The sequence below is a fragment of the Nylanderia fulva genome, unplaced genomic scaffold, assembly GCF_048542155.1.
Source record: "Nylanderia fulva isolate GAGA-0341 unplaced genomic scaffold, ASM4854215v1 Scaffold105, whole genome shotgun sequence".
Taxonomy (NCBI): domain Eukaryota; kingdom Metazoa; phylum Arthropoda; class Insecta; order Hymenoptera; family Formicidae; genus Nylanderia; species Nylanderia fulva.
In genome coordinates, this window is record NW_028189248.1 from 117,610 (window position 1) to 131,980 (window position 14,371).

Consider the following 14,371-nt stretch of genomic DNA (forward strand, 5'->3'; position numbering starts at 1 on the left):
CAATTTAAAACACACTACATAAATTTATATAAAAATGACAGTAAATAAAAATGTTACACTATTTTACTTGTATGTCAAATTGAAGCACTGTAGCTCAAACAGTTCTTGAGTTATAAACGTTTGCATTTTTGGAAAAGTATGAGTATATATATACTTATTTCTATACAGAATTGAGTAATAATTAGTTAAAAGTTAAAAAAAGTTAAAAGTTAATAACTTTAAAATTTATTCATTTTTAATTTCAACTATAGTTATATATTTTTGTTTTTAAACTTGACTTTTTTCCTAAGTTAAATTTTTTTATCTACCATTATTGTTTTTTATAAATAATATAAACATATTATTTTTATATTAAAATATTATTAATTTTTATGTTTATTTGTCGTCAATTATAATAACCAAAAAATATATTTTTATATAAAAATCAAATTTTTTTATTTGTTATTATAAATTTTAAAGAAATTAACAAACAAAATTCTAATTTAATATAAATGTTTTTAAAAATTAACTTTTGATTTAACTTCAATTTATTTAATCTTATAAAGTAAATTTAATCTTAAACTTAACTTTAACTGAGTTAATTTTTGGTTCATGCAACTTTTAACTTAACTAAATTTATTAATTTTATAAGCAACTAACTTTAACTTAACTTAGTTTAAAAAATCATTAACTTACCCTGCTTATATTTATATACATATATAATATATTTATAGTTGTCAAGTGTTTTATAATCATTTCCTGAAATAGCGCGTCATTACTTTTTTTATTCGAGATGATTTACCGACCTGATCAAGAATTAGCTATCATCAAATTTGCGTTGTAACAATTATGGCATCGATAAGTGACTCAGCAACAATTATGTTAATAACACGACCGACCTTATATTAGTCTCTAAACGTATACTAGACTTGTTAATTTATACAAGCAACAATAATATTAGAAGATAGTAAATGTTGATATCATCCCGTTCAATATTTTATATTTGCAATTTGCAAAATTCTTTTTATAATTATTTTCTATAATACATTTTTACACGAAACAAAATCTTTCCTTTATTTACTTACTAAAAATTTCGAAAATGCATCTTTGTTGAAAAGATACAACATGATAAGTCGATTTTCAATTTTAATACACCATAATGCATTTCTGATAATTGCGAAATGATAATTAGTCGTTTTTATTACATCTGATTCACAGCCTCGTTATATTTATATAAAATATATTTATATAACAGTACATTTATAAACCAGAAATGTGTGTATTATTGTGCATATTTGAAATGATAGATGATAGATGCATTTATAAAATGGAAATATAAGATGTCAAATGCATATTTTGCACATTTCAAAATATTTTCTTGAAAACTATTTTACATTTCCATTTAAGCAGTTTTTATTACTCATTTATATTATGTATGTATTGCAATCAAAATATAATTTTAAAAGAATAACTGAATGTCTGTACAAACAATAATATAAGCAAAGATTAATGTAATTTTCGATACATATTTATATGTTTACATAATTTAATTTTTGTAATTTAAATGAATATTCAAAGAAATAAGAATTTGTCTATAAAAAATAATAGTAAAAAAATATATATAATTAAAAAATGTAAATATAAAAATGTAAACAAAAATTTAAGAATAAATAATTATAAAAATATAAATACTTAAAACATATTTTTATTTAAAAAAATTATTTTAACAATGCCTATTTCAATGTAGGTGTCTAAAAAAGAATTTTCATTATTATACAATTCATTGTAATTCTATATATAAATGTTTATATAATCAAATTTTCGTAATTCAAATTTATTTATGTATAGAATTAGTATAGAATTCAAATTTATTTATGTATAGAATTTATGTATAGAAAATAAAATAGTAAGAAATATATAAAGAATTAAAAATATATAAGAATTAAAAATATTTATATTTTATTTTTGAACAATCATTTTTAAAAAATGCCTAATATTTTTTATTTTTTATTTTAATTTGGGTGTTTAAAGAGATTTTAATTATTATAAAAAGCATTGTAATCTTATATAAATGTTTAGATAATTAAACTTTCGTAATTCAAGTTTATTTATGTATAAGAAATAATAGTAAAAAAATATAAAAAATTAAAAATACAAAAATTTTTAAATATAAATACTTAAAAAACTTTTTTATTTAAAAAAATTATTTTAAAAATGCTTAATATTTTCTATTTCTTATTTTAATTTGAGTGTTTAAAGAGTATTTTAATTATTATAAAAGCATTTTTGCAGTTTTTATTTTGAAATAGAAAAGTTCCAGGTCTATTTTGCATTTTTTGTGGAAAACACATTTAATTTATACTCATATTATGCATATATGCATATATAGCTATAAGATTTCGTCATGAATAGATAGATCTAGAAAACATGACTCTCTCGCGTGAATGCGCACTTTTCCCTGCTACTTTCCGGATGCTTCTATACATGTAGATTGTTACATTCTCCATATTTCTAGATCGTTCCTGCGAAACTCTGAATTTGCATTGATATCACTACAGCGAAAAAGAACATATGCATACATAATTAGATATGTCTGTATACTGTATATATAATATAATTAATTTTTATTTTATGTTTGTCTTTTTTTAATAATACATTTCTTAACGACATAAAAAAAGTATTAAAAAACAGCTTTAAACGCTTTAACAGCATAGAAGTTTAATCAAAGTATATTCTTGAATAATTATTGTTGTTATTCATTGCTAATAAATACTTCTATATCTTTCGTTTTTTTTAAATCGACTATTTTCAATGTTAAAATTATTTTGGAAAATGATTCATATTTTTCAATTTATTATTTATATTTCTTATTACAATTGTTTGTGAGAATAAGGATTTTTGACCAATCAGTAATTTATTTATAATTATATTTAAATTATATATATTTTATATATTATTTTTTAACACTTTATAATTAATGTAAAGTTTTTAAACTTTTTTTTCTGAAAAAAAAAACAATAGTAACGTAATTTATAAAAATTTAATCTATATAAATCTATCTATTATAATAAATATCATCCGAAATGGATTGATTTAATTTTCCACACAAGGATTAAATTTATTTATAATTATTATTATATATATATATATATATATATATATAAAATACATATATACATATAATTATATATAAAAAATTTTTGTTTTTTTATATAATTTATATATATATATATATACATATATATATATATATATAATATACATATATATTAAAAATAATAAGAAAAGAATAGTTTCTATTGTTTTTTTTTTTTTCAGAAAAAAAAGTTTAAAAAGTTTACATTAATTATAAAGTGTTAAAAAATAATATATAAATATATATAATTTAAATATAATTATAAATAATATATAAATAATAAATATATATACTATAAATATATATATTTATTCATATATATATATCATAAATATTTTATATTTATATATATATATATATTATTATATATTTTATATCTTTATATCTTATATTTTATATTTTTATTTTTATATATTATTATATATTATATTATATATTAATATTATGTATATTATTTATATGTAATGCTCATATACTACATATACTATTTATTTTTCCCAAATACATATATATGCATATCTTTTTATTTAAATCGCAGTATATGTATTTCCATACAATATTTTTCTCAAATATTAATTCACGATAATAGACAGTACCGGATTTAGGGTAGGGCGCAGTGGGGCGACTGCCCGGGGCGCCGGGTCTGTAGGGGCGCTGCTGCCCGGTGCCCCATAGAGTCCCTCTAATAAGATGTCGCGACTCTTATTAGAGGAACTCTAATGCCCCATAGTATGCAAAAGTACCTATATCTCCTCACTGTGTTATACCCTGACATGCTCTCTATACTTTTGTATATCTTTTGATTCTTTTGTCTCACATCTGTATTTATCATGGCTATCGCGTTCTCCGCTTTGTGCGGATCCTCATCGCCACGCTTGACGCTCGACTCCCTCATCACGCGGGCGCCTTCCGTAATCTCTCAAAAACTCTAGTTTAAGCTTTGTCCTCTAAAAAACCCGAAATAATAAAAGTATATAAAATACAAAAAAATACAAAAAAATAAAAAAATATAAATATATAAAAAAACAAAAGCAAAAAAGGAATTACAAAAACTTTCTACGTCCACGTCGTTAGCTCTGGGTAAAGCTAAAGGAAAGTTTTTTGAATTTTTATATGCGTGCATTCGTTTATATCCGTTTAGACTAGTAAAAATATCGAAAATTGAATGGGCGCCACGATAATCTTGCCCAGGGCGCCAATGTTGCTAAAACCGGCACTGATAATAGATATACATCAATACTTCAATTACAGGCCAGCTTTTAGAAATCGTGTATATTGCAACTTTATGATGCAACACAACATCGTGCAACACGACCGTTCAAAACGATCCCATCACTGCACCGTGAATCATCACGTACGCGCCGTCACGTGACCGCCATCTGTCAAAATAGGCAAACTCATTCAAAAATGGCGCCGCGCTCGCGAACTTCCTCCGTTCAATTTCACGCGAGTGAAAATCGCTCTCCCGCCTCGGAATCGTCTTGTATCAGAACAAAAGCATTCTTCTCGACGTCGTTTCATCCTCTTCGTGAAATAAGGTTGGAAAAACAAGGAGAAAAAGCGATGCAAAAATCGCAAAATAGGCGAAATATGCGAATAGCGCCGCCGGAAGTGACTACGATATCGCGACGCGCGACATGATGAGCAATAAACGCATTATCGACCGCGTATAAAAGCGGACTGCGTCGACGTCCTCTCGCCAAACAACGATCGAGCTCCGATAAGGACGCGTCTACGACGAGGGATCCGCAGCAAGTGCAATAATTAATTTGCGACGTAATTCTTCGTGGGAAATTTGACATTTAAAGAAGAGAGACGACAAAATGGCCACGATAAGCTTCAAGGTGTATCTGTCCGAGAATTACGAGGATTACCCGTTCGAAAATAAGACCCAATTCGAAACGCGCAGATTCGGCATCGACGCCGACGTCGCGACAAATTACGTATATGTGTGCGAAAAATTGCAAAGCCTCTTCCCGACTCTGCGAAGGAAGCTCTTCTGGATCGAGTGGAAAGGTAATTCTTTCCCTTTTGATTAAAAACATTTATAAATAAATATTGAGTACGCTAACCGTTGATATGATTGTGTTTATCAACTCGTAAAGGAAAGATAAGAGAGTGATTCATCGATTTATCTTCCTGTACTTTATATACACTATATAGGATGTCCCAAAATTACGCAGATAGCAAAAATTGTCATTTTGACGTCAAAGTGATGTCATAATAATTACTGTGGCTGTCTAAGTTCACTGGCAAACTTTAGGTAGTTACTAAGTACAGAGGATTATATCAAAACAAGTAAATTTGGTCGATAAACTCATGTCTGCAAATGAGCCATTTTGGCATCAGTGTTTTTTAAGTGACATATTTTCTTCTCTTCCGATTATATCCAGATGTATATTGGCTAAATCTTTTTATAAGAAAACTTGTCTATTTCAAACATGAATTTCGATTAAATAATGAATACTGAGTGTAACGTTGAATGAATACTCTTCAATCTTACAATATATTAGTCAACAATTTCTTATTTAAACAATGTCAAACAATGTCTTATTGTTAGTCTAATTTTGGGTCACCCTGTATACAGTGTTCTTTTATTATATAAATACAAAACATTAAAATATTTATTAGTCTAGAAGTTTTAGCTATAAGTATATATATAAATGATTATGACAAGTTGATAATAAAATTGATATATTGCTTTCCATTTACATCAAAACTCAGATAAATCTCACTTCCATCTTTCTTTAATATGGATGTGTGAAGAAAGACACAAGTGAGATTTATCTAAGTTTTGATGTAAATGAAAAGCAACTATTATAAAAGAATTCTATTTTAAATTAAAAAAAAATATATATATATATATATATATATATATACACACGCAGAATGTCTCAAAATTAGACTGACAAACTTCAAGTAGTTATAAAGCAACATCAAAACAAGCCATTTTTGTCAATAAACCTATATCTGCATTGCCGGTTTAATTGTGGGACACTTTGTATATATACTTAGACAAGCATACATCATTTTGAAGTCAAATGACATCATTTTGTTGTTTAATAACGTCAGTTTGAATATATATAAATTTTACATCAATTTATTATAATCATTTTTACATATATCAATTTAAATAATAAATCCATATTTTTTTCTCCTTTTTACTGTCTATGATTCATATACATTTGATAGTGGTAAGAGAAAATGTAATTATATTATGTATAACAAATTTCACACAATATATTAATTTTTGCATGAATTAGCTCGCTCTATGCAACATAACATACATTATGAAGAAATATGACTATTATAGTAATATGACTAATATAAGAAACTAATTTTTTTGCATTCTAAATAAGGAATTAAAACTACTACATGTGTTAAAACATCTGCTTAAATCATTTTTTGTATTTAGATGCAGAGAACGAGATGATTAAGATATCAACCAACGAAGAGCTGGAGATCGCAATAGAGGAGATGTCATCTAAGAACAACATCTGTAAGCTGTATGTTAGAATACAACCCGTTCGAGACTCAGCATCCACATTATACAACAAAGAAGCATTATTGCACCATGGCGTAACCTGCGACGTGTGCAATATAATGATAAGAGGCTTCCGCTTCAAGTGCATGCAATGCGAGAACTACGATTTATGCTGCAACTGCATGTTGCTGGGCCACCATCACGAACATTATATGGTTCGGATGGTGCACCAAGTCGACTGGCTGAGTCGCGAAGGACGTCGACTGGCTCATCACTTGCACAAGTGGGCGAAGTACAGCAAGAACGACGAGCGCAGATCGTACAACAAGAGCAGCAAGCGACGCGGCTGTCCGGCGTTCCAACATCCACCTGGTAAAAAAGACGCTTATGACGTATTCTTTAAAACTCCGCTGATGGATTTTCTAGACACTCTGCGTGTTGATTCGTCAGATGAGACTCAGAAGCGATCCAAGGAACAGCAGCAGAGGGATCCATCAGCCGAGGCTGCCACCGAGGCGACGGAGGAGGACCCGGCCGAGCAGACCAGGCACAGATTGTCCCAAATCATGAAGATAGTCGAGGACAATCTTTCCAATATCACCCAGTTCCTGGACCCGCTCGGCATCAACGTCACCGTGATGACCGACAAGGATTCCAAGGATAAACCCAGCAGCTCGCAAAAGACCGAGAATCAGGCGTCTACGTCGGAAGAGCCTACCAAGAAGTTTCCCGGCGAAGGGAAGAAGTTGAACGATGAAACTGGAATTACTACGGATGAGAAAACTATTCCTTCGACCAGCAAGGCGTCTTCGCCACAGAAGGAGCCAACAACCGGCGCATCTGCCGAACAAGCGGCAGAAGCTGAAGAGTGGACGATAGTGCAGCCGCAAGATGAGAGCTCTACCACCAGCCGCACATCTTCCATCTCATCCTTGAACGAGGCTGTACCTAAACAGGTACGTTTCACATATGCAAAAAAAATGCATTATAATAGCAACACATCTTTAAATTATTCAAATATAATAGAAAATTAAAATACAATTATATTTTTAAATAAAATTAAATATATATATATATATATTTATAAAATTAAACAATCATATATAGTAGGCCAACTAAACGAGCAAATAAATAAGATGTAAAAATTTTTTTATTAATAGTTAAATCATTAAATTAACATTCCGTTACAGAATCGATATAAATTGTAAACGTTTCGACTGCACTACAGTCTTTATCAATACATAAAAATTAAATATTAAAATATAAAGTTAGATGTTAAAAATACAAAGTTAGTTAAATATTAAAATATAAAATTGAAACGATTCTTCGCTGTTGACCAATAGATATGCAAGGCGATTGGTCTGAGATGCCAAGTTATGCGACATTTGAGCATGATTATCGTTTTAACAAGTCCTTTTCCCCGATATTTCAAGTGTGTGTTGCGAAGTCTGAATACCAAATGTCATATGTAATTACATATATAATTACATATGTAAGAAAATAAATAATTCATTATAATAGCAACATATCCTTGAATTATTCAAATATAATAGAAAATTAAAACACAATTATTTTTAAATAAAATTAAATATATCAGCAGACGCGGTAGCGTCTCGTTAAGTGTATCTTTTCAAATTCGAAAGATATCGAAAATATAGCGAATATATAATTACATATATGTGTAAGAAAAAAATAGTGAAAAAGTGTTATTACATTATTATATTGTATGTACTATCACGTGTTCAGAATAACTTATTATGCAGGTTGCACCATCCGCTCCAGCCGCAACCGCTATGGAAACAGAACCAGAGAAAGCAGAATCACCAAAACAAAACATCTACCCATCCTTACCTCAGGAAGTAAGGGAAGAGTTCTATCATCCAAATCCGAAGATCCAACGAGCAGTAACAGCAATGATGGCGATGGGATTCAGCAATGAGGGTGGATGGTTGACTCATCTGCTTGTTTCAAAAGACGGTGACATTGGCAAAGCCCTAGACGTATTACATCCGGTACGCCCACATTAAAAGAGAAACAGTTAAAATTTTAGTTGACGATAGTTTACATACAATAACATAAATGGCAATGGTAAACTATTAACATAATCAATAGCTGATGATAATTTGTTACTAATATTATATATATATATATATATATTAATAATACTTTATATTTTATCTTTTGCTTAAAATTGATAATTGTCATAATTTTATTTTGTCAATTTTAATATTTTGTTATTTACAGTGCTCAATTTATAATGCATTTGCATTCACTGATAATTTTATTTTAAAAGCTAAATAATATAAATATATTTTTAAAATGTCTAAAAATAAATATTTGTGTGGTGATTGTATAATTATTAATTACATGTTATGTTAATGAAGAGTTAATAAAGTAATTATAACAAATAAATCTTTCTATTTAAAAATCTTTCACCTGCCTCTAACTTAAGATCAAATAAAATTGGAAATAGTTTTATAATTTTAATAAAACAAAAGGAATGCTGAGAACTTTAAAAGCTTTATTATTATAATTACATCCATGTTCGAGCAATTGTCTTTATAAAAATTTACACTGTTCCATTAAGGCGGATGGATTTCTATTAGTGATAAGTTCTAATTCCTTCTGATCACTGACTGTTATGTTCCTGATCCATTTGCGATCTTTATAATACTCTATCATACTGTCGAATTCTGCGACGTTGTAGTCATCAACCAAAATAGGTATGAAAGGATCCAAGTGCTCGAAGCCTTCTTTGCCAAGCAAATATCTAGGAAGATAGGATTCTTGTCTCTCCTGAAAATAAGTTTTAATCTTCATCATTATTTAAATATAATTTTCTAAATCTGAATTTTTATATTTAAATATGAAACTTTCATATCTTCTATTAAAGAACCCCACACTAAGTCTATATGAAATTAAATCTTGGTAAAATCAACTGATCAAACAATACTCGAATTTTTCATGTTTAACTAGCTGTTAGTAACTATTCATTATTTTAGCTTTGAGCCTATTACATCTTTTAACAGATCAAAAGCTACAACATATGAGAAAATCAGCAGATTTTATCAGGATCGAATTTCATATAGAATTCAGTGTTTGCTGTTATTTAAATAAAATTATATAGGTGATCATCTGAAATTATATAGATGAAATTTTGACATTATTTTAGATGAAAAAATGTTATCTTAACTAAATTATCCAGAACATTCAGATAAAAAAGTATCTAGAATATTCAGGTATAATTATCTAGAATGTTTAGATAATTTAATTTATAATCATAGCACATAAACATTTTAAGTAGAATTTAAGCGATAAAAATTAAAAAATATAATTATATTTTTATATTCCCTTTATAATTTAATCTTTTAATAACTGTTTACATAAGCGATCTTAAAAATAATATTATCTGGAATTTATCTAGATGAATATACTTTTGTCTTTTATCTAGATATATTTAAAACAAAATCATCTTATCTAACAAATAAACTTACATATTTTTATCTCAACTTTATCTAGCTAATTTTAAAATTATCTAAGTACAACACTGTATAAGATTAATGCGAGATTTTTTCAGGGTTGGGTAAGTTAATAATTTATTTTTAATTAAATTAAAGTTAGTTGCTTATAAAATTAATTTAGTTAAGTTAAAAGTATGAACCAAAAATTAATTCAGTTAAAGTAAAGTTAAGATTAAATTAACTGAAGTTAAATCAAAAATTAATTTTTATAAACATTATTTATATTAAATTAGAATTTTGTTCGTTAATTCTTTTAAAATTTATAATAACAAATAACAAAGAAATTTTGATTTTTATATAAAAACATTTTTTTTAGTATACAATTGATGACAAATGAACATAAAAATTAATAATACTTTTCAAAATAATACGTTTTTAACTTATAAAAAAACAACAATGGTATTCAGAAATTAAAAAATTTAACTTAGGAAAAAAGTGAATAAGTTTAAGATCAAAAATAATTAGTTAAAATTAAAAATTAACATTTTAAATTAATTAAGCTAAGTTAAAAGTTATGAACTTTTACCCAACCCTGAGTTTCTTGCATATCTAATTTCAATTTATCAAAGAAGATAAAGAGAATTATACCTTATTCGCTGTTTGGTCTACTGATAGTACAACAGCACCGTTGCACCAATCGCTTTTCGTGATATCTAAAAACGGTATTGCCAAGGACACTTGCTTGGGCAGAACCATCGCTTTGTTATCGTCACGGATCCGCGTGTAACTCGACGTAAATGCATTGAATCCGTCTATCATGACCAAAGTCTTGCACCTGCCGGCCGTGCTGGCGAGCTTCAGCTCTCTTATAAGCGCATCCACCACACCGCAAGCATACTTGACGCGGCTTATGCCGAACTCGACGAGTTCCAAGATAGGTGTACCTTGCGAGGTCGTTTCGCGCTGATTCCACTCATAATCCTTCGATATTCTCAGCTGTAAAAACGAATATGCAATCAGTGTTTGCTGTTGTCTAAATAAAATTATGTAGATGATCATCTAGATGAAACTTTGGCATTATGTTATCTTTATATAGATAATAATAAAAATATGTATTATCTATAACAACATTTTTATAGTTTGCATTTTTTTATAACTGTGCTTATATGTATAAGCAATCTTAAAAATAATATTATCTAAAAATTACCTAGATAAATATAATTTTATATCTTTTATCTAGATATATTTAAAACAAAATTATCTTCAACTCATCTAAGATTAATTTCCATATTTTTATCTCATCTTTATCTAGCTAAGTTTAAAATTTTTCATTAAACACTAACAATTATTGCACCATAAAATTTTATAATTTACATTTTTTAAAACTGTTTACATAAGTGGTCTTAAAAATGATATCTGGAAGTTATCTAGATGGTTTTGCCATATAATTTTATCTTTTATCTAGATAAATTTAACACAAAATCATCTTCATCTTATCTAAATAAATTTACATATTTTCTTATCTTTATCTAATTTTAAAATCATCTAAACACAACACTGAATACAATGCAAGTACTTCGACAAAGTATCATCATAGAATAGAGTAAACTCGAGTTTAAATCTACCAGTATCAAAACATGACGGAATAGACTTACGTCCAATTGTGGGAGCAACTTTGAATTTTGAGATTTGAAGTGTTTCAACCATGATCCAGCATCGATGGGCAAATCTATGCAGCCTGGGGATAATACTGAAGTCGCGACTTCCTTCATATCCCTAAACCAATGCATAGCTGAAAAACAAATAATAAATTTATAATTGTAATGCATCCATGAACAATAATGTGTCATTTACTTAACATACCCCAGTATATGTGAACAAGCACATATTTCTGCATGAAGGCATAGTGTAATATGTGACTTAACGCGATAGATTTTCCTACTCCAAACTTCCCATCTGTTTAATAATCTGTTAAGGTTTTTTTTTTTATGTATAAAATATTTATTATTTGTAACATATACAGAATGTCCTATGTTAATTAATAAAATTGAATATCTTTAACGCTATAGTTGTAGCTGATGAAGAAATTATTAAAATATTTTATACAAAGTTTCTAAGGGATAAAAAGTTGATAATTTTTTGAATTTCTAAGGTTATTTGAGAATCAACTTAATTTCTTTAAATGGTACTTTAATTTTTTATAAAATCAATTCTTCGCAATATTCAATATAAAAAGTTGTGAAAATTAAGTTTACAAGATATTAATTAAAGTTGTTCAAAATATCGTTTTCTAAAAATGGAACACTCTTATATATAAAATCTATAAAACTCACAAAAATTATAAAAATATAAAGCTATTTCGTAATTTTAACAATGTAAAAAAATTATAATGCCATTCTTTATTTCTATCTATCTGTTTATATCTCTGTTTTTCAAAGGATACACAACACATATTTGTTGACAGGCCTTGTATAGTCAGTCTGATTGAGATAAGACATAATCTCAACTGCAGGTTGCCTGACTAGTATCGAGCACTCTCGAAAAGTAGTAACCTGTTTCATAAATGTCTTATTTAATCCACCATACTGAAAGAGTTGCTGTTGAATATCTGTCGGTACTGTATATAATCTGGCAATGTGGTCCGTATTGTGATTAACCGGATTGCTTTCAGCTGTGCGAAAAGAATTTATTTGACTCACTGGCTCATCCTTTACTTCTGCAGCTGTGCTGAATTTTCTGCCATGCGTTTTTCGTATTCTTCTCACGAATGAATCTGAAATCGTACAAATACTTGTAAGAAATTATTATAACAGAAATAGTAATAAGGGTGCACTATGTACAGGGTGTCCCATTTTAATCTATCCTCGTAACAGTCATAGAAAAAAATATTTCAAACAAAAGTTATAGGATTTAAACAGGGTCATCTAATGGTGATATTGATCTTAACTTTGGGGTCAAATTTGAAGGTCATTTAAAGGTTAATATAAAAATTTTAAGATTATATTAACCTTTAGAGGACGGGAAGCTAATATTTTGGTTTTGAACTATTTTCACTTTAAATATTTTATATAAGGGTGTTTTTAGTAATTTGAATTGAAATTTTATTTAAAAACTCAAGTTTTTACGGATTACATCAGTTGATGATAGATATACTCATATATATTTTAGTGAAAAAAATTTTGTTAAAACAAATATCTATCATATTTTGTTTTTCAACTGCATTATTTTGTGTAATTCTGTAATATTGTTGGTCAACTTAAAAAAATATATGTATTACAAATAAAAACATTCCTTTTTATGTATTGATTATTATTTTAACCCTATGAAATTCTCGAAATATATTTTCATAACGTAATTTTTTTTAAATGGCTATTTTTCTCATTCGATTTAAGATAAAAGATGAACTCTTCGATAATTATAATCTTATAATGGTTCTGTGAAATTTTTCTATTTTTATTACCGTACCGAACGGGAAACTAATATATTGGCTCTATAAGGGTCGCTTATTTTTCATAGTACAACACTATAATAAAGATATAAAAATTCTTACTTCAAATTACAAAAGTTTACGAAAAAATACGCCCGTCCTCTAAAGGTTGAATATATTAATTAATAAATTATATATTATATGATAAAAATAATACATTGTAATATTAATAAATTAATATTAATTTAAGATTAAAAATAATAAATTATAATATTAATAAATTGATATTAATTAATATTAATTTAAGATAAAAATGAGACATTCTGTATATGTGTGCAACGAAACGTCACTGATAGAGTAAATGATTTTATGATCGGTAAATTTAAGAAAAAATATTGACATAAGAGAAAATCTTACACAAACGCAAAGACATCGTGCGTTATTTATTATTTCGTTCGAAGAATACGTTCCAGATTCTTCTCCACAATTTTTTTTTTAGGTTATGTAAGGTTAGGTCGAGTCACAAATTATAAAATCGGAAATGATAAATGCTTTTTCTCGCTATAATCGCTATTTATGAAACTTATACTTTTCACGAATTCAACACTCGCGAGTGATTAATATTTGATATTAATAAAATCGCCGATTGTTTCATGATTCGGAATAGAATACGAACTCATGAATGAACTAGGATCTAATCACGTGACGCAGAATTAAATAGACACAACGCGATGCGATTGGCTAATTGAATAGGCGGAAATTTTTGAAATCCAAAAATTCCTCTATTTGACGACCAATCGTATTCATGCATGAAAAGCTTTTATTAAAAATTCTAAACTCTTTATAAAAAAGATATGAGAAATATAAAATAAAAATTACGTTAT

The 14,371-nt window shown here is 27.5% G+C and overlaps 2 protein-coding genes across 3 annotated transcripts; one reads left to right on the top strand and one right to left on the bottom strand.

The window, feature by feature from the left end:
- Nucleotides 1-4,784: 4,784 nt before the first annotated feature.
- Nucleotides 4,785-9,011, top strand: ref(2)P (refractory to sigma P). 2 transcript variants are annotated; one of them, XM_029307873.2, is made up of 4 exons: nucleotides 4,785-5,131; nucleotides 6,531-6,971; nucleotides 7,050-7,555; nucleotides 8,363-9,011. In XM_029307873.2, exons 1-4 carry the CDS (start codon nucleotides 4,939-4,941, stop codon nucleotides 8,624-8,626), a joined length of 1,404 nt encoding a protein of 467 aa, XP_029163706.1. In that variant the 5' UTR covers nucleotides 4,785-4,938; the 3' UTR covers nucleotides 8,627-9,011. The 2 variants fall into 2 exon arrangements, with proteins under 2 accessions (XP_029163706.1, XP_029163704.1); XM_029307871.2 differs by having other exon boundaries at nucleotides 6,531-7,555.
- An 89-nt stretch (nucleotides 9,012-9,100) lies between these two features.
- mRpS29 (mitochondrial ribosomal protein S29) lies at nucleotides 9,101-14,209 on the bottom strand. Its single transcript, XM_029307861.2, has 6 exons — nucleotides 13,905-14,209; nucleotides 12,504-12,833; nucleotides 11,924-12,016; nucleotides 11,716-11,852; nucleotides 10,709-11,056; nucleotides 9,101-9,395 (listed from the first exon to the last, which is right to left on the bottom strand). Exons 1-6 carry the CDS (start codon nucleotides 13,918-13,920, stop codon nucleotides 9,159-9,161), a joined length of 1,161 nt encoding a protein of 386 aa, XP_029163694.1. The 5' UTR covers nucleotides 13,921-14,209; the 3' UTR covers nucleotides 9,101-9,158.
- Nucleotides 14,210-14,371: the final 162 nt, after the last annotated feature.

Excerpts from the sequence above, each read along its gene's own strand:
- mRpS29 (XM_029307861.2), bottom strand. Across the intron at positions 12,017-12,503 it reads TGTCAACAAATATGTGTTGT|ATGGGAAGTTTGGAGTAGGA; the intron begins GTATCCTTTGAA and ends ATTATTAAACAG. Across the intron at positions 11,853-11,923 it reads GCTTGTTCACATATACTGGG|CTATGCATTGGTTTAGGGAT; the intron begins GTATGTTAAGTA and ends TTTGTTTTTCAG.